Source organism: Carcharodon carcharias, chromosome 3 (genome assembly GCF_017639515.1).
Source record: "Carcharodon carcharias isolate sCarCar2 chromosome 3, sCarCar2.pri, whole genome shotgun sequence".
Taxonomy (NCBI): domain Eukaryota; kingdom Metazoa; phylum Chordata; class Chondrichthyes; order Lamniformes; family Lamnidae; genus Carcharodon; species Carcharodon carcharias.
Genome location: NC_054469.1, coordinates 2,816,129 through 2,834,783, shown reverse-complemented (window position 1 = coordinate 2,834,783; position 18,655 = coordinate 2,816,129). Strand labels below are relative to the sequence as shown.

The following is an 18,655-nucleotide window of genomic DNA, read 5'->3' as shown; positions in this document are numbered from 1 at the left end:
AGTGCATCGACAGGCAGAGGGATCTGGGTGTACAGGTCCACAGTTCACTGAAAGTGGCAACGCAGGTGGATAAGGTAGTCAGGCAGGCATATGGCATGCTTGCCTTCATTGGCAGGGGTATTGAGTATAAAAGCTGGGAAGTCATGCTGCAGCTGTATAGAACCTTGGTTAGGCCACACTTGGAATATTGCGTGCAGTTCTGGTCGCCACATTACCAGAAGGATAAGGAGGCGTTGGAGAGGGTGCAGAGGAGGTTTACCAGGATGCTGCCTGGTCTGGAGGTTATTAGCTATGAGGAGAGGTTGGAGAAACTGTTCTCACTAGAGCGATGAAGATTGAGGGGCAACTTGATAGAAGTTTACAAAATTGAGTGGCATGGACCGAGTAGATAGATGCTTTTTCCCAGGGTGGAGGAGTCAATTACTAGGGTCATAGATTTAAGGTGAGGAGAGAACTTGAGATGTGCGGGGCAAGTTTTTTATGCAGAGGGTAGTGATTGTCTGGAATTCACTACCAGAGGAGGTGGTGGAAGCACGTACGATAGTGGTGTTTAAGAGGCAGCTTGACAAATTCATTAATAGGATGGGAATAGAAAGATATGGATCCCGGAAGTGCAAAATGTTTGTTTGACAGGCAATATGATTGGTGCAGCCTTGGAGGGCTGAAGGGCCTGTTCCTGTGCTTACTGTTCTCTAGCAGCAAAAAGCTCAACTCCATAAGCAGGAGCAGACAGAGGCCACTAGACCCACCGAGTCTCTTCTGCCATCCAATGAGATCATGGCTGATCTGATGCTCAACTCCACTTTCCTGCCTTTGCCCATAACCCTTGATTCCCTTCCTGATTTTAAAAATCTGTTTATCACTGCCTCAAATACAGTCATCAGCCCAGCCTCTACAGCCCTCTGGTAAAGAATTCCACAGATTGACTACCCTCAGAAGAAATTTCTCACCTCCCATAAATTGTTGACACCTTACTGATATTATGCTGTCTGGTCCTCAAAACTCCCATAAGGGAAAACAACTACAATAAAGCCCCTTCCAAATCTTGTATGTTTCAATAAGGTCACCTCATTCTCAACTCCAATGACTACAGGCCCAACCTCTCCATAAGATAAGCCTTCAATACCCAGGATCAACCTAGTGAACCTTCTCTGGACTGCCTCCAATGCTAGTATATCATTCCTTAGATAAGGGGACCAAAACTGTTCAGTATTGTAGGTGTGGTCTAATTAGTGCCTTTATTTTAGCAAGGCTTTCCTATTTTTATACTCCATTCCCTTTGAAATAAAGGCCAACATTCAATGTGCCCTCCCTATTACCCTTTGAGCTTGTATCCTAGCTTTGTGGAATTCATGCACAAAGGCTGCAGCACAGACTTGGGGGTCTTTCTCCATTTAAAGAATATTCAGCTCCTCTTCCTGCCAAAACGCGTAACTGCACATTTTCCCACATCATTCCATCTGCCAAGTTTTTGCCCATTTGGTTAACCTGTCTATATCCCACTGTCAGCTTCTTGCTATCCTTGCCTTCCCACCTATTTGTCACCCACAACTTGTGTGAGAGTACATTCACTTCCCTCATTCAAGTCATTGATATATCTTGTAAGTAATTGTGGCCCCAGCACTGATCCCTGTGGCACTCCACAGCTTCCAGGTTGCCATTCTGAAAATGCCCCTATTATAACAACTCTCCATTTTCTATTACTTAGCCAGTCCTCTATCCATGCTCTATTACCTCTAACACAATGGGCTCTTTATTGTGCCCCTGAGATAAAGTAATATATCAGCATAAACAGGCTGGCTAGCTAAAAGGAAGTGGAGTTGGCATAAATGGGTCATTTCTGGTTGACAGGATGTGATGAACGGTGAGCCACAGGGATCAGTGCTGGAACCTCAACTTAGTAATGATATAAATGACTGAAGGGGCTTAAGGAATGGTTGCTAATGTTGTTGACAACACAGGTAGTAGAATAAACAATGAAGGGGACAGAAGGATGCTAAAAAGGGACATATTGGTTAAGTGAGTGGGCAAAGATCTGGCAAATGGAGTCTAATGTGGAGAAATGTGACATTCATTTCAGCAAGAAAAATAAAAAGGAAGCTTATCTAAATGGTGAGATTGCAGAGCTCAGATTCAGGGATCTGTATGAGTATACAAATCAAAGGCTAGTATGCAAGTACAGCACATAATTAGGAAGCTAACAATGTTATCATTTATTGTGAGGGGTACGGGATGAAAGGAGGGAGGTTATGCTTCAGTTTTTATTCATTCATGGGATGTGGGCTTCTCTGGCTGGGCCAGCATTTACTGCCCATCCCTAGTTGCTATTGAAGGTGAGCTGCCTTGAATCACTGCAGTGCTGTAGGTACACCCACAGTGCTGTTAGGGCAGGAGTTCCAGGATATTATCTGAGTGAAGGAAGAATGCTACTTCCAAGTCAGGATGGTGAGTCACTTGAAGGGGAACTTCCAGGTGGTGGTGTTCCCCTCTATCTGCTGCATTTGTCTTTCTAGATGGTAGTGGTCGTGGGTTTGGAAAGTACTGTCTCAGGAGCCTTGGTGAATTCCTACAGTGCATCTTGTAGATGGTACACACTGCTGCTACTGTGCATCGGTGGTGCAGGGAGTGAATGTTTGTGGATGTGGTGCCAATCACAGACTGCTTTGTCCTGGACCATGTCAAGCTTTGAGCACTGTGGGAGCTGTACCCATCCAGGCAAGAGGAGAGTACTCTGCACACTCCTGCCATTTGCCTTGTAGAGCAGACAGGCTTTAAGTTAGGAGGTTGGTTACACATTATGATTCTAAGCCTCTGACCTGCCCCTGTAGCTACAGTATTCATATGTCTAGTCCAGTTCTGGTCAATGGTAACCTCCAGCAAGTTCATAGTGGGGGGGGATTCAGCAATGGTAATGCTATTGAATGTCAAGTGTTGATGGTTGGATTCTCTCTTGTTGGAGAGAGTCATTGCCTGACATGTGTGGTGTCAATGGCCCTTGTCAGTCCAAGCCTGGATGTTGCCTATGTCTTGCTGCATTTGGACATGGACTGCTTCAGGGCCTGAGTCATTGTGAATGGGGCCGACATCCCCACTTCTGACCTTATGATGGATGGAAGGTCATTGTTGAAGCAGCTGCAGGTGGTTGGGGTGCAGATTCTACCCTGAGGAACTCCTGCAGTGAGGTCCTGGAGCTGAGATGATTGACTTCCAACAACCACAACTATCTTCCTTTTGTTCTAGGTTTGACTCTCTCCAGTGGAGAGTTTCCCTGATTCCTAGTTTTACTAGGGCTCCTTGATAACACACGGTCATATGTTGCCTTGATGGCATGGACAGTCACTCTCACCTCAGGAGTTCAGCTCTGTCCATATTTGAACCAAGGCTGTAATGAGGGCAGGAGCTGAGTGACCCTGGGGGAACTCAAACTGGGCTTCAGGGAGCAGGTTTTTGCTAAGCAAATGCTACTTGCCAGCACTATTTATCCCTTCCATTATTTGACTGATGATCAAGAGTGGTATTTGGCTAGGTTGGACTTGTCCTACTTTGTGTATTGGGTTTACCTGAGCAATTTTCCACATCACTGGATTGCTGCCAGTGTTGTAGCTGTACTGGAACAGCTTGGCTGGGGGCACAGCTCATTCTGGAGCACAAGTCTTCAGTTCTGTTGCTGGAATATTATCAGGGCCCAAAGCCTTTGCAATGTCCAGTGTCTTCAGCTGTTTTTGATATTGCTTGGAGAGAATAGAATTGGCTGAAGACTGGCATCTAACATGGGCCTCTGGAGGAGGCTCAAATGGATCATCCACTCAGCCTTTCTGCCTGAAGATTGTAGCAAATGCTTCAGCCTTATCTTTTGCAATGATGTTCTGGGCTCCATCATTGAGGATTGTTAATTATTCAGCCTCCAGTGCGTTGAATGGTGTTGGACAATTAATGATTGGATGTGGCAGGACTGCAGAGGTTAGTTCTGTTGCGCTTTGGTTGTGGGAATTACTTTACTCTCTCCAGCTCTTGCTGCTTAAAATGCAAGTAGTCCTGTAGTGTGATTTCACAGTTGACATCTGATTTTTAGTTATGGCCTCCTGCACTTTGAACTTGGGTGATCTGATGGCTTGTTGGCAATGGTAGTGGGATATTTGGCTAGGTTTTAGTAGGAACATTTGAGGACTCTGGTTCTATACTCGGAGTTTAGAAGGATGAGGGGGGAATCTGATTGAAACTTACAGAATACTGAAAGGCCTGGATAGAGTGGACGTGGGGAAGATGTTTCCATTAGTAGGAGAGACTAGAACCCGAGGGCACAGCCTCAGAGTAAAGGGAAGACCTTTTAGAACAGAGATGAGGAGAAACTTCTTTAGCCAGAGAGTGGTGAATTTATAGAATTCATTGCCACAGAAGGCTGTGGAGGCCAGGTCATTGAGTGTATTTAAGACTGAGATAGATCGGTTCTTGATTGGCAAGGGGATCAAAGGTTACAGGGAGCAGGTGGGAGAATGGAGTTGAGAAACTTATCAGCCATGATTGAACGATGGAGCAGACTTGATGGGCCGAATGGCCTAATTTCTGATCCTGTGTCTTATGGTCTTATATTCCAGGCAGAGGCTTGATTGCAGCAGAGTACAATTACAACTGTGTCTGATGAATACCCAGTCTTGAGTTGCTTGATATGTTTGAAATCTTTCCCCTTTTAGCACAGCTAGTGCCATGCAGCATGGATGTTATCCTGTGCTCCTACCTCTTCCAATGCTCTCTCCAAGTGGAATAGATAAGATGTAATTAAGCAACTGCCAGACAATCATCCTCAGGGAATCAGCTTACAGAAAGTGTCCCACACATCACCATCCCTGGGTTCCATCCTTTCCCAGCAGCAAAACAGGCCCAGATGTGGCAGTGTAGTGCTATGCAGTTTGAAGGGACCTGCCCTGTGAGTCCCCAACATTGACTCTGCAACCCATGAATTCTCATGGCATCAGGCCAAACATGAGAAACACACTGCCCCTTGCTCAGCTGCTTAAATCCATGCTCCCTGTTGAGTACCACTTGAAATACTGAGGGTGACAAGGCTGCAAAATGAACTGGGTGGAGGGCCTTCTAGGGGCTTGGTAGTACCACCTCTGACCAAACCATAAGCAATAGCTGCTAGACTGGGTCTGCAGCAGGTGGTGAGGATACTAACCAGAGGGGAGGGGGAAAATAAACACCTCGCTCAATCTCACCAACCTGCTGCAGATGCATCTGTCCTGACAGTAAGAGTGAACACTGCACTAGCACAGAAAAGACAAAATCCCACCTTCACTGACTGATGTGGCAATACCATTGTACTAAATGGGTTAGATTTTGTACACATTTAACAACTCTAGACTGGGCATCCATGAGATTGTGGGCCATCAAAATAAGAATTTGTTCTCTTGTCTAAGCTCAGCCTGGCCTAATCCCCACTCTTACCATCAAGCCAGGGGATCAACCCGGGCTCAGTGTGCAGGTGGTCATGCCAGGAGCAGCACCAGGCATAATTAATAGCTGTCAGCCTTGTGACTCTATAACAGGACTAGTGTGCCAAATAGCATAAGCAGCAAGTGAAAAAGTGATCCCATGACCAACAGATCAGATCTAAGCTCTGCAGTCCTGCCACATCCAGTTGTGAATGGTGGGTGTAATTAAACAACTCACTGGAGGCAACTCCAAAAATATCCACATCCTCAAGGATGGAGGCGCTCAAAATGCCCATTCAAAAAAAAACACAATCTGCTCAAGCATTTGCTCCAATCTTCACCTGGAACAGCTGAGTGTTTTATGATACAGCAGATAAAGTTGAGTTACATAAAAATCCTAGAGTGGAAGGAACTTCAAACAACTGTCATACTGTAAGATTAGTCTGGGAATTGAAGTTAAGGCAACAGGAACCCATAGACGTAAGCAGGCAGGGAAAGCATTGGCATCTTTGGTTGCTTTCGCTTCAGTTCCTTTGCAGGAAGTGGTAGGTTTAAAGGCTTTGATGTTACATGCCCCTGTCCCAAATACTGTTATACTAGCATATCTGATACAATGAAAGGCATTTAAATTGTCATAATTTTTAGTAATATAAACATTGCTTGGTCTCTGCTAGTTTGCTGCCAGATTTCACTCCTTGAATGCTCAATTCAAGAAAATAGAAATGCACTCTACCTCATCCATCTCAACAAGTACATTGAGCACCTAGACCAGCTGGCCTTAATCTAATTAACACACCCACTGACTAAACCTCCATTTCAAAAGGAAGATATTTTCTAATAATCTGCATTAATAGCTCCATGAGAAATATGATCTATCTCAGCGTGTAAAGGTCCCCAGCACAGATGTCAGTCTTCAGCCAATTCAATTCACTCCACATGAGATCAAGAAACAGCTGAAGGTACTGGATAGTGCCAATGCTAGGGGACCTGAATATCCCAGCAATAGCACTGCAGCCTTCAATCTGTGTGGAAGAGGCCTTTCAGCCAGCGTCTGTACCAACATGAGAAAAACACCTGACCCACGTAACTAATACCATTTAGCAGCATTTGGCCCACAGCCTTGCATGTTATGACGTGCCAAGTGCTCATCCAGGTACATAAAGGATGTGAGGCAACCCACCTCCACCACCATCCCAGGTAGCGCATTCCAGACACCCTGTGGATAAAAGTGTTCTTCCTTACATCCCCCTCAAAACCACCTACCGCTCACCTTGAACTTATGTCCCCTTAGACTGATCCTTCAACTAAGGGGAACAGCTGCACCCTATCCACTGTCTATGCCCCTCAATCTTGTACACCTCAATCAGGTCACCCCTCAGTCTTTACTCCAACAAAAACAACACAAGTTGATCCAACCTCTCTTCATAACTTCAAGGTTTCATCCCAGGCAACATCCTGGTGAATCTCCTCTACACCCCCTCCAGTGTAATGGCATTCTTCCTATAATGTGGTGACTAGAACTGCACACAGTACTCCAGCTGTGGCCTCACCAAGGTTCTATACAACTCCAACATGACCTCCCTACTTTTGTAATCTATTCCTTGACTGATAAAGGCAAGTAGCTCATGTCTTTTTCACCACCCCACTAAAATGCCCCTCTGCCTTCAGAGATCTATGGACACACACCAAGGTCCCTTTGTTCCTCAGAACTTCCTAATGTCATGCTGTTCATTGGAAGAAGTAATTTAACCATGATGTATTCAAAGTGTATCACCTCACTTTTCAGGGTTAAATTCCATCTGCCCATTGACCACCCCATCAAGATCTTCCGGTAGATCAAGACAACCTCTATTAACCACCTGGCCAATCTTTGTCTCATGTGCAAATTTACTAATGCTACCCCCAGTCATCTGTAGTTTATATAATTGGCAAATTAAGGGACCCAGCACGGATCCCGGTGGTATGTCACTGGACACTGGCTTCCAGTCACTAAAGCAGCCATCTATCACCACCTTCTGTCTCCTACAACTAAGCCAATTTTAAAACTATCTTAGCAAATTACCCTGTAACCCATGTGCATTTGCCTTCTTTGTAAGTCTCCCATGTGGGACCTTGTCAAAGGCTTTGCTGAAATCCATATAAACTACATCAACTGCACTACCCTCAACTACACACCTGGTCATCTCAAAAAATCCCAATCATATTTGTTAGGCATGACCTCCCTCTGACAAAGCTATGCTGACTATCCCTGATCAAGCATTGCCTCAAGTAGAGATAATTCTGAAGGAGAGAATCTTTCTCCAATAGTTTCCCTACCACTGACATGAGACTCACTGGCCTGTAGTTCCCTGGCTTCTCTACACAACCCAACTAAATACATACTTTGGTTCTGCCTTCACAAAAGGGGGACACTAACATACCAGAAATGTTTGGGAACAGAGAGAGGGAGGACCTGAGAGAAATCAGCATTAGTAGCGAAATGGTGTTGGGGAAATGGATGGGATTGAAGGCTGATAAATCCCCAGGGCTTGATAATCTACATCCCAGAGTACTTAAGTGTCCCAAGAAATAGTGGATGCATTGGTGGTCATCTTCCAAGGTTTTATAGAATCTAGAAAGGTTCCTAAAATTGGAGAAAGCTTCCTACAAATTGGAGGTAGCACTATTTAAAAATTGAGGCAGAGAGAAAATAGGGGATTAAAAGACCAGTCTGACTGATGTCAGTAGTGGGGAAAATTTTAAGAGTCCATTATAAAGATTTAATAACTGAGTATGTGGAAAATAGTGGCAGAGTCAGCATGGATTTATTAAAGGCAAATCATGCTCGACAAATCTACTAGAATTTTGAAGGTGTAACTAGTGGAGCTGATGAGGGGGAAGCCAGTGGATATGGTTTACTTGAACTTTCAAAAGGCTTTTGTCAAAGCCCCACAGGAGATTGGTGTGCAAAATTAAAGTGCATGGGATTGGGTGTAGTGTATTGAGATGGATAGAAAACTGGTTAGCAGACAGGAAACAGTAGGAATACACAGGTCTTTTTCCAAATGGCAGGCAGGGACTAGTGGGGTACCGCCGGGATCAGTGCTGGGACCCCAGTTATTCACAATATATATGAATGATTTAAGATGAGGGAATTAAATGTAATATCTCCAAATTTGCAGGTGACAAAGCTGGGTGGGAGGGTGAGCTGTGAGGAGGATGCAGAGATGCTTCAGTGTGATTTGGACAAGCTGAGTGTGTGGGCAAATGTATGGCAGATGCAGTATAATGTGGATAAATCTGAGGTTATACAGTTTAGAAGCAAAAAACAAAGGCAGATTATCTGAATGGCTATATATTGAGAGGGGAATGTGCAATGAGACCTGGGTGTCCTTTACACCAGTTGCTGAAGGTAAGCATGCGGTAAAGAAGGCAAATGGTATGTTGGCCTTCATAGGCTGAGGATTCGAGTACAGGAACAGGGATGTCTTGCTGCAATTGTACAGGGCCTTGGTGAGACCACACCTGGAATAGTGTGCAGTTTTGGTCTCCTTATCTGAGGAAGGATGTACTATAAAGGGAGTGCAATGAAGGTTTACCTGACTGATTCCTGGGATGGCAGGACTGACATTAGGGGATTGAGTCCATCTGGAGTTCAGAAGAATGAGGGGGAAATCTCAGAAACCTATAAAATTCAAATAGGGTAGATGCAGGAAGGATGTTCCTGATGGTGGGGAGTCCAGAACCAGGGGACACATTGATATGGGGTAGACCATTTAGGAGTGAGATGAGGAGAAATATCTTCACCCAGAGAATGGTGAACCACAAAGTAGTTGAGACCAAAACATTGAATGCTTTCACAGAGTTAGATATAGCTCTTGGAGGTGAAAGGGATCAAAGGGTATGGGGAGAAAACAGGAGCAGGCTATTGAGTGGGATGATCAGCTATGATCATAATGAATGGCAGGGCAGGCTTGTCGGGCCCAATGGCCTCCTCCTAGTTTCTATGTAACCCTTCTGAAATAGCAGAACCTCTTTAGCTGTTCTAGTCCTCTGGCAACAACCCCTTGGCCAGAGAGGAATTAAAATTTTGGGTCAGAGTCCCTACAATCGCCTCCCTCAGCAGTCTGGGACACAAATCATCCAGACCTGGAGATTTGTCCACTTAAGCCTGCCAACACATCCAATACCTTGTCACTCCTTATATCAATTGCTCAAGAACCTCAGTCTCTTGCCATGTTCCATGCCTTCATCCTCATTCTCTTGGGTGAAGACAGATGTATTAATTCAACACTCTACCACTGTCCTCTGGCTCCACCCACAGATTGCCCCCTTGGTCATCCTCTTCCCATTGATATACAATATCTTGGGATTTTCCCTCCTTTTACTAGCCAGTGCTCTCATATCCCCTCTTTGCTCTGAATTGCTTTAAGCTCCACCCTGCACTTTCTGTACTCCACTAATGCCTCTGCTAATTTGCTATTTCTTTGTCCAAAACAAATTTGAACTGTACCATGTGGTCACTATCATGAAACTGATCACCCACCACCACTTCAGCCACTTGTCTGGCTTCATTTCCCAGAATTAGATCTAGCAATGCACTGTCCCTTGTTGGACCCTCTACATAGTGACCTAAAGTTCTCCTGTACAAATTAAGAAATCCACTCCATCCAAGCCCTTAACACAATGTCTATCCCAATTCATGTTGGGAAATTTGAAATCACAATATATAATTAGCTTATTTTTACACCACCACAAATCATGTACATATTTACTTCTAAATTTCTCACTCCAGAACTTGCTGTACCACTAGCCAAGCTGTCCTAGTACAGCTACAACACCATCTACCTGGCTATGTGGAAAATTGCCCACATATGTCCTGTACACAGTGCAACAAATCCAACCCAGACTCCTCTTAACCATCAGTAAGGTGATGAAGGGATCATAAACTGTGGCACTTGCTTAGCAATAACCTGCTCACTGATGCACTGTTTGGCCAGGGCCACTTGACTCATGACCTCACAAAACTTTGGTTCAAACATGGACAAAAAGAGCTGAACTGCCAAGGAGAGTCCAAAGGTGATTGCCTTTGACATGTTTGACAGTGTGGCATCATGCAGCCTGAACAGAACTTCAATCAATGGGAATCAGAGAAACTGCTGGTTGAAGACATACCTAACACAATGAAGAGGCTTGTGGTTGATGGAGGACAGTCATTTCAGCTCTCAGAAATAATTGCAGGAGTTCCTCTGGTAATGTCCTTGGCCCAACCATCTTCAGTTGCTTCAATGACTGTCCTTCCACCATAAAAGGTATGAAGTGGATTTGTTTGCTGATAATTGCACAATGTTCAGCACCATTCATATTGAAGCAGTCCATGTCCGAATGCAGCAAGACCTGGACAATGTCCAGGCTGGGTTGACAACCAATATAAACACACCATACAAGTGTCAGGCAATGACCATCTCCAACAAGAGAATCCAACCATCACCCCCTGACATTCAATGGCATCACCATCACTGAACTCCACTATCAACATCCTGGGGGTTATCATTGACCAGGAATGGAACATTACCAGCCGTATAAATATTCTGGCTACAACAGATAGGAGGCTAGGAATCCTGCAGCAAGTAACTCTACTCCTGACTCCCAAAGCTTGTCCACAAGGAACAAATCAGGAGTGTGATGAATTCTCTCCACTGCCTGGATGAGTGCAGCTCCCATAACACAAGCTTGACACCATCAGGATAAAACAGCCCACTTGATTGGCACCACAACCATGCACTCCCTCCACCATAGGCTCAGTAGCAGCAGTGTGTACCATCTACAAGATCCACTGCAGAAATTCAACAAGGTCCATTGATAGCAACTTCAAACCAACAACTACTACCATCCAGAAGAGAAGGTCAGAAAGTAAATGGGAACAAACATCTGGAAGTTCTCCTCCAAGTCACTCACCATCTCGACTTGGAAATACATGACAGTTCTTTTAGTTGCTGTGTCAAAATCTGGGAACTCCCTAACAGCTCTGTGGGTGTACCTACACCACATGGACTGCAGCAGTACATGACCACCTTCAAGGGCAATTAGGGAAGGGCTATAAATAGCAGTCCAGACAAAGCCCACATCCTTTGAATGAAAACATTTTCACTCCCAGCATGTAGCAAAGATCAGAGAACTCCCTGAATCCAGGTCAGATAAAGAGTCCAGGTAGTTAAAAACATATGACAGTTAATGCAGTTTAGTCCCTTCAGCTTATATGCAAAGAAAAATATTACTGCCACAAAGGGAGTGCAGAGGTTCACACTAATCCATGATGGTGGGAACGTATCATGAGGAGAGATTGAGGATACTGGATCTGTTCTGTAAGAGTTCTAAAAAGTGATCTCATTGAAACCACAATACTACACTGACAGGCTAGATGTGGGTCAGATCACAAATGAAGTTCTGGAAAATCTCAGCTCAGGCTGCAGAGGAAAGAAACAGTTAACATCCTGCTTCATACTTCCAGCAGCCAGTGCTTCATTTTTATTTTACACAGCTTGGAGATTTCCCCCAGGCTGGTGAGTCTGTCCCCTTGGCAGGAGTCTGAGAATAAAGGGCAGGTTACTGAAGACCAGGATGGAGGAGATGTTCTCTACCCCAGAGAACTGTGGAAGCTCTGGTGATTGAGAATGTCAAAACCCACAATCTAGAGATTTCAAGATTTATCATCAAGGTACATGAGGAAGAGCATGTCAGGGGTATTGAGGTAAATGAGCCATGGTTTAATTGAAAGGCAGAGGAGCCTGAATGGGCCAAGAGGCATTCCCCTAACCATCTAGGGATGGATGGAAAAACAAAATGCACCCAAAAGCAGAAAGTCACTTAATTGAGTGACCACAAACCAGAAGATGGTACGTAGAGAGTTTATTCCCAAAGAACTACAGTTCCATTGAGCTACACTCAGTGCCCAGCCTGTCAGTCACATCCATTTTCCACACAGCAACAGTCCCAACCAACAGGGTCACAGAGAGCAGCGCTACCCCAACAGCTAATCCTGGAACAACATGGGAGGGGGAATCCACAGCAGCATCTGAGGAGAGAGAGAGAGAGAGAGAGAGAGAGAGAGAGAAAGCCAGGGTTAGAGGGTCACCAGTTACGCCATCACTACACACAGGAAGAGATTCCTCCTTTACCTTTCTCTTCCTGTTCCATCCCAACAGCCAATCTCTCCTCATCTCCCAGAAAAATGATGGAGCCCTCAGCAGTCACCAAGGCTCCAGACTGATCATCAGCACTTCTTCGTCTCTCTGGGGGAAGAGAAGGAGAAAGGTTCAAGCTTCTGAAGCCACAACATTTAATCCAATGGACAATATACCTGCAGACACTGGGTACCAGACAGGGATGGGAAATCAGCCAGTGCTCAAATATTGTTTCTCTGCATATTCTGAAGGAATGACTCACTTGAACTGAACAACATTTCCTGTTACTGCCACTGCAATAAATAACTGCTCCCCTGGTGAAATACAATTTCACCATCTGCTTTACCCAAATATTCCACAGGACATGGGATATCCATTCCCCTTCCAGCAGGATTTCCCACTAATGAAGCTGACAATTGGACACTGGGTCAGTGTTCCCAATGCCAAAGATGGGATCTCTTACCAACCAGGAAATTGGGAGTGGAGTGTACCTGAAGCAACAGCAAGCTCAGTTAGGCTGCTTCACTATCCACATTAGGAAACAATGAACCAAAGTACTGCTCAGGCTTCCTGATAACTACCTTCCTGCTGGAACATGTACTCACACCCAACACCCCACAATTATCCCAATGTCAAACTGCACCAAATGGAACTGGGGGCACTTCCCACAACAATTCAGAGTCTCCAGATTCACCACGATTCCTGGGAGCAACTGGAGCCCTTGTTGAGGGAAGCCAGTGTCCAGATGGGACCCCCACCCCCTCACCATCAGGCTTCAGTTTCTAGTCCGATCCCAGGTACTTACTGGGGCTGCAGGGAGCTGTGCAGTTCTCTCGGATGGAAGGGTGACACACCTCAGCCCTGCAGTGGAAGTAGACCTGCAAAGAGAGAGAGAGTGCAGCATGGTCAGTCCCACAGCTCCCAGTCAGGAGATTGATGCTTCTCCATTCACAGGGTGACTCTCAGCAACAGCCCGGGAACAAATTGAACCAAGGCCCCGACACACTAACACTGAAGGAAGCTCACCTCCCCGCTCAGAGGCCGGGCCCAAACTCGCTCCCAGAAAGTGAAAGTGCTCACTACAAAGCGATGGTGATGAGTTGGGAACCGCAAATGGGAAGCAGCGTCTACCGGGACCAGGCGGCTTTTGTAGTTGTCACCAGCAAAGGGACACCTGCGACACAGACACAGACACAGACACAGACAGGGGGGGTTAGATAGGGAGGGGGCACGAGAGGCAGCTTTACACATCACACAACTAGAAGCCACTCATTGGCTATGTTGAAGGGAATGGAGAGCGAGGCATCTCAATGGCAAAGATCATTCACTCACTCACTCAGTCACTCACTAAATCCCCGCACTGGCCCATTTGCTCTTGTCTCATCCCCAATCTAGCCCAAGGTGCCTCACTCGCTCCTTTACCTGTTCACCAGGAGGTCCCAGCGGAGCCCCGAATACGGCTCGGGGCTGGGGGTCGCCCAGCAGTCATTGAGGACCAGCACCAGGGTCGGGTCGTTCCGCTTCAGGACACGAACCTCCACAAACACGGACTCCCGGAGCACACTGACGATCGGGTAGTCAGTGGCCACGTACCAGCTCCGGTAGGCAGCATCTGAAGAGACAGATAGATGACAGAGCGCCACTATGTGCACACACAGCCTCAAGTTGGACACTACTCGCCATCATTGAGCACTCGCTACCTCTCGCTATTCTCAGCTCCAGAAGCAGAATGCCGGCCTCAGTGACAGGCAGTGGCGGAGAAAGGGTGTAAACTCGGGGCTTCAGCTGCACTTCAGACTCCTGGCTTCCCGTGTAACTGCACTGGACATGGAGCCTGCAACAGAACGGACACGTATGTCTGCACAATTCAGCTCCTCCCCACCTCCAGCCTCTCAATGTGCTCCCATTCTCACCTGAAGGGACTGTCCCGGCTCACCGAGCCCAAAGCTGCATCCAAGATCTCAAACTCAGCCAACACATCCGTTTCATACACCACATTCACCCCGTCCAGCTGCAAGAGACACAAGACGACCATCAGTAGCCGACTCGCAGCCAATGATGGGGTTCCCAAGTCACAATACCTACCCGCTGAGTAGTGCCACACTCAGTGACTGCGAACTGAAAGAGCACAGTGTCTACAGACACCACGATCGGACTGCACTCAGCTCCGTGTCCATCCTTCAGATGCACCGTTGTCAGGTTTACAGGAGGCAGCGTTAAATCCTTGGAGATGGCGATCAGAACGCGCCCATCCTTGGTACAAGCTGCAAGAGAGGCAATGAAAGGCGCTTGGTTTCAGCACAGGGACGGTTAGACAGTGGGACAAACTCCATACAGCTCACAGCCATGTTCTGCTATCTGTTCTCTCATTCTCAATCAGCTGCTGAAGCGGTTAACTAGCAGCCACACAGCACTGCTCTGGCTGTGCTCCAGAGGCTGGCATCGCAATTGAAAGATCAGCTCTGGGGACCTGGGATCCTTCACTCCGCCCTTTGCATCTTCCTGTCCTCCAGCCCGCCCAATTCTAGCCTCATCATCTCTTCTTCAGTTCCCTTTAGCAATCCTTCCTTCACTGGCCACACATTGAAAACCATTGTCTCCTTCAAAGCAACCCCTTCACCTGCTCAATACCTTAGGGAGGGGATTCCCTCTTCAATCATGTCAGTCGGTGCCAGCTCAATCTTGGCTCATTTAACCAGCTTTACAAATACGGATAATTGAAGCAGATTTAATCCTAGCAATCACAGAAACTAAAGCTTCAGGGGAGGAAAATACAGATTCTCCCAGTAAAGGCCGAGTCCATGTGGATTGCAGCTGCTCCTGGGGAGTCCAGCTCTGGACTATGGACGGAGCGAGAATCCACCCACCTGGCAGATTATCCAGTGAATAGAAACAGGGCGGCACATCCCGGCTCCCAGCATCAAAACAGCAGCCCATCCGCACACACTCACTGCCTTCAATCCCCGCAAATCCACACTCTGTGCGCAATTTGGGAGACAGCCAACATTTCTGGGCGGAACACATTGTAATCAATAACAAGCCTAAAAGCCCTACTCCATCCATTGGAACAAGCGGCTCCTCCCAGACAAGTGAGGCTATGGAGCCGACTCCCCCCCTTTTGACCCCAGCGCTGTTGCAGCCACAGTAAATGAGTTTCCCAATCAGACTGACACAGAGTCCGCGGTCCACGGGCTCCTGAACATCAAGCCGCATTCCCACGGCTCACACAGACATGGGGCCTGTTTTGAATCAAGCACTAAAGGTGACCCTGGCTCGAGAGACAGCTCCACAAGTCACCCCACTGAAGGACACAGCACTCATCCAATTTACACACAAAGTCTCATGAATGAAAGAAATGTTGAATTGCCAATGATCATATTGTTGTTTGTGTGAGTTCCACACTGGGTATGTTGTGGGGCAGAGAGAGGCCTCTTCCATCCCATAGACACTGGGGAATATTGATTCAGCTCCAGGACAAACCCCTCTCAGAGAGCCCATCTACTGGATTGTCTGCTTGTGGTCTCAGGGGATTGGACACATCCCTCATCTAATCCTCTTCCATGTGGCTTTAACTGTGTTTCCCATGTCTCCACCAGTCCACCCCAGGCTGACATTGGAACAAAAACAATTAAAGTCGATTTGGACCAGCATCCACAAGCTGTCACCCCATGGCCCGGTTTATTCCCAACTCCACCATCACCATCAGAGCAGGGTAATAACCCTGGCTCAATGACGAGTGCAGGAGGGCATGTCAGGAGCAGCACCAGGCAGTTCCTAAAAATGAGGTGTCAACCTGGTGAAGCTATAACACAGAACGACAAGTGTGTCAAACAGCATAAGCAGCATAGACAGAACTCTGTGTTCCCCTACCAAAGGATCAGATCTAACTCTGTACTCTTCCCACATCCAGTCATGAATGATTGTGGACAATTAAACAACTCACTGGAGGAGGAGGCTCCGCAAATATCCCCATCCTCAATGATGGGGGAGCCCAGCACATCAGTGCAAAAGATAAGGCTGAAGTATTTGCTGCAATATTCAGCCAGATGTGCCGAGTGGATGATCTATCACGGCCTCCTCCGGAGGTCCCCAGCATCACAGATGTCAGTCTTCAGACAATTCGATTCACTCCATGTGATATCAAGAAACAGCTGATGGCACTGGATACTGCAAAGGCTATGGGCCCTGACAATAGCACTGAAGGCTTGTGCACCAGAACTTGCCGCATCCCTAGCCAAGCTGTTCCAGTACACCTACAACACTGGCAACTACCCAGCTATGTGGAAAATTGCCCAGGTATGTCCTGTACACAAAAAGCAGGACAAATCCAACCCAGCCAATTACTGCCCCATCAGTCTACTCTCAATCATCAGTTAAGTAATGGAAGGGGTCATCAACAGTGACATGATGTGGCTCAGTTTGGGTTCTGCCAGAGCCACTCAGCTCCTGAACTCCTGGCCTTGGCTCAAACATGGACAAAAGAGCTGAGGTGAGAGTGACTGCCCTTGACATCAGGGCCACATTTGACCGAGTGTGGCATCATGAAGCCCTAGCAAAACTGGAGCCAATGGGAATCAGGGGGAATACTTTCCACTGGTTGGAGTCATACCCAGCACAAAGCAAGATGGTTGTGGTTGTTGCAGGTCAGTCATCACATACCTAGGACATCACTGCAAGAGTCCTTTTATTCATGTTATTCATGTGGGCATCACTGGCTGGGCCAGCATTTATTACCTATCCCTAATTCCCTTTGAGAAGGTGGTGGTGAGCTGTCTTTCTGAACCGCTGCAGTCCATGTGATGTAGGTACACCCACAGTGCTGTTAGGGAGGGAGTTCCAGGATTTTGACCCAGTGAAAGAATGATGATATATTTTCAAGTCAGCATGGTAAGTGACTTGGAGGGGAACTTCCAGTTAGTGATCTGCCCTTCTCCCTCAAGATGGTTGAGATCGTGGGTTTGGAAAATGCTGTTTAAGGTGCCTTGGTGAGTTCCTGCAGTGCACTACCTCACATTAGTGTCCTAGGCCCAACCATCTTCAGCTGCTTCATCAATGACTTTCTTCCATCCTAAGGTCAGAAGTGGGGATGTTCACTGATGATTGCACAATGTTCAGCACCATTTGCAACTCCTCAGATACTGAAGCAGTCAATGTCCAAATGCAGCAAGACCTGGACAAATTCCAGGCTTGGATTTATTTTCTTTATTCATTCACCGCATGTGGGCATCGTTGGCTGGGACAGCATTTATTGTCCATCATTAGTTGCCCTTGAGAAGGTGGTGGTGAGCTGCCTTCTTGAACCGCTGCAGTCCATATGGTGTAGGTACACCCACAGTGCTGTTAGGGAGGGAGTTCCAGGATTTTGACCCAGCGACAGTGAAGGAACGGCGATATATTTCCAAGTCAGGATGGTGAGTGACTTGGAGGGGAACTTCCAGGCGGTGGTGTTCCCATCTATCTGCTGCACTTGTCCTTCTAGATGGTAGTGGTCATGGGTTTGGAAGGTGCTGTTTAAGGAGTCTTGGTGAATTTCTGCAGTGCATCTTGTAGATGGTACACACTGCTGATACTGTGTGTCGGTGGTGGAGGGAGTGAATGTTTGTGGATGTGATGTCAATCAAGCGGGCTGCTTTGACATGGATGGTGTCAAGCTTCTTGAGTTTTGTGGGAGCTGCACTCATCCAGGCAAGTGGGGAGTATTCCATCACACTCCTAACTTGTGCCTCGTAGATGGTGGACAGGCTTTGGGGAGTCAGGAGGTGAGTTACTCTTCGCAGAATTCCCAGCCTCTGACCTGCTCTTGTAGCCACAGTATTTATATGGCTAGTCCAGTTCTGTTTCTGGTCAATAGTGACCCCCAGGATGTTGGTAGTGGAGGATTCAGTGATGGTAATGCCATTGAACATCAAGGGGCGATGGTTGGAGTTTCTCTTGTTGGAGATGGTCATTGCCTGGCACTTGTGTGGCACCAATGTTACTTGCCATTTGTCAGCCCAAGCCTGGATATCGTCCAGGTCTTGCTGCATTTGGACATGGACTTCTTCAGTATCTGAGGAGTCG

General features: G+C 46.8%; 1 protein-coding gene across 1 annotated transcript; it reads right to left on the bottom strand.

Moving 5' to 3' along the window:
- Window positions 1-12,303: 12,303 nt before the first annotated feature.
- On the bottom strand, window positions 12,304-15,601 carry LOC121276400 (zona pellucida sperm-binding protein 4-like). The gene is made up of 5 exons (XM_041184751.1): window positions 15,463-15,601; window positions 14,681-14,859; window positions 13,401-13,473; window positions 12,590-12,703; window positions 12,304-12,486 (listed from the first exon to the last, which is right to left on the bottom strand). The coding sequence occupies exons 1-5, from the start codon at window positions 15,530-15,532 to the stop codon at window positions 12,335-12,337; spliced, it is 588 nt and encodes a 195-aa protein (XP_041040685.1). The 5' UTR covers window positions 15,533-15,601; the 3' UTR covers window positions 12,304-12,334.
- Between the last annotated feature and the right edge of the window lie 3,054 nt (window positions 15,602-18,655).

Coding starts and splice junctions, on each gene's coding strand:
- LOC121276400 (XM_041184751.1), bottom strand. CDS start 15,532: ATGGGCTGCTGTTTTGATGCTGGGAGCCGGGATGTGCCGCCCTGTTTC. Junction 14,860..15,462: donor TTCACTGGATAATCTGCCAG/GTGGGTGGATTC, acceptor CCTCTCTTGCAG/CTTGTACCAAGGATGGGCGC. Junction 13,474..14,680: donor AGTGTGGCACTACTCAGCGG/GTAGGTATTGTG, acceptor CTCTCTTTGCAG/GTCTACTTCCACTGCAGGGC.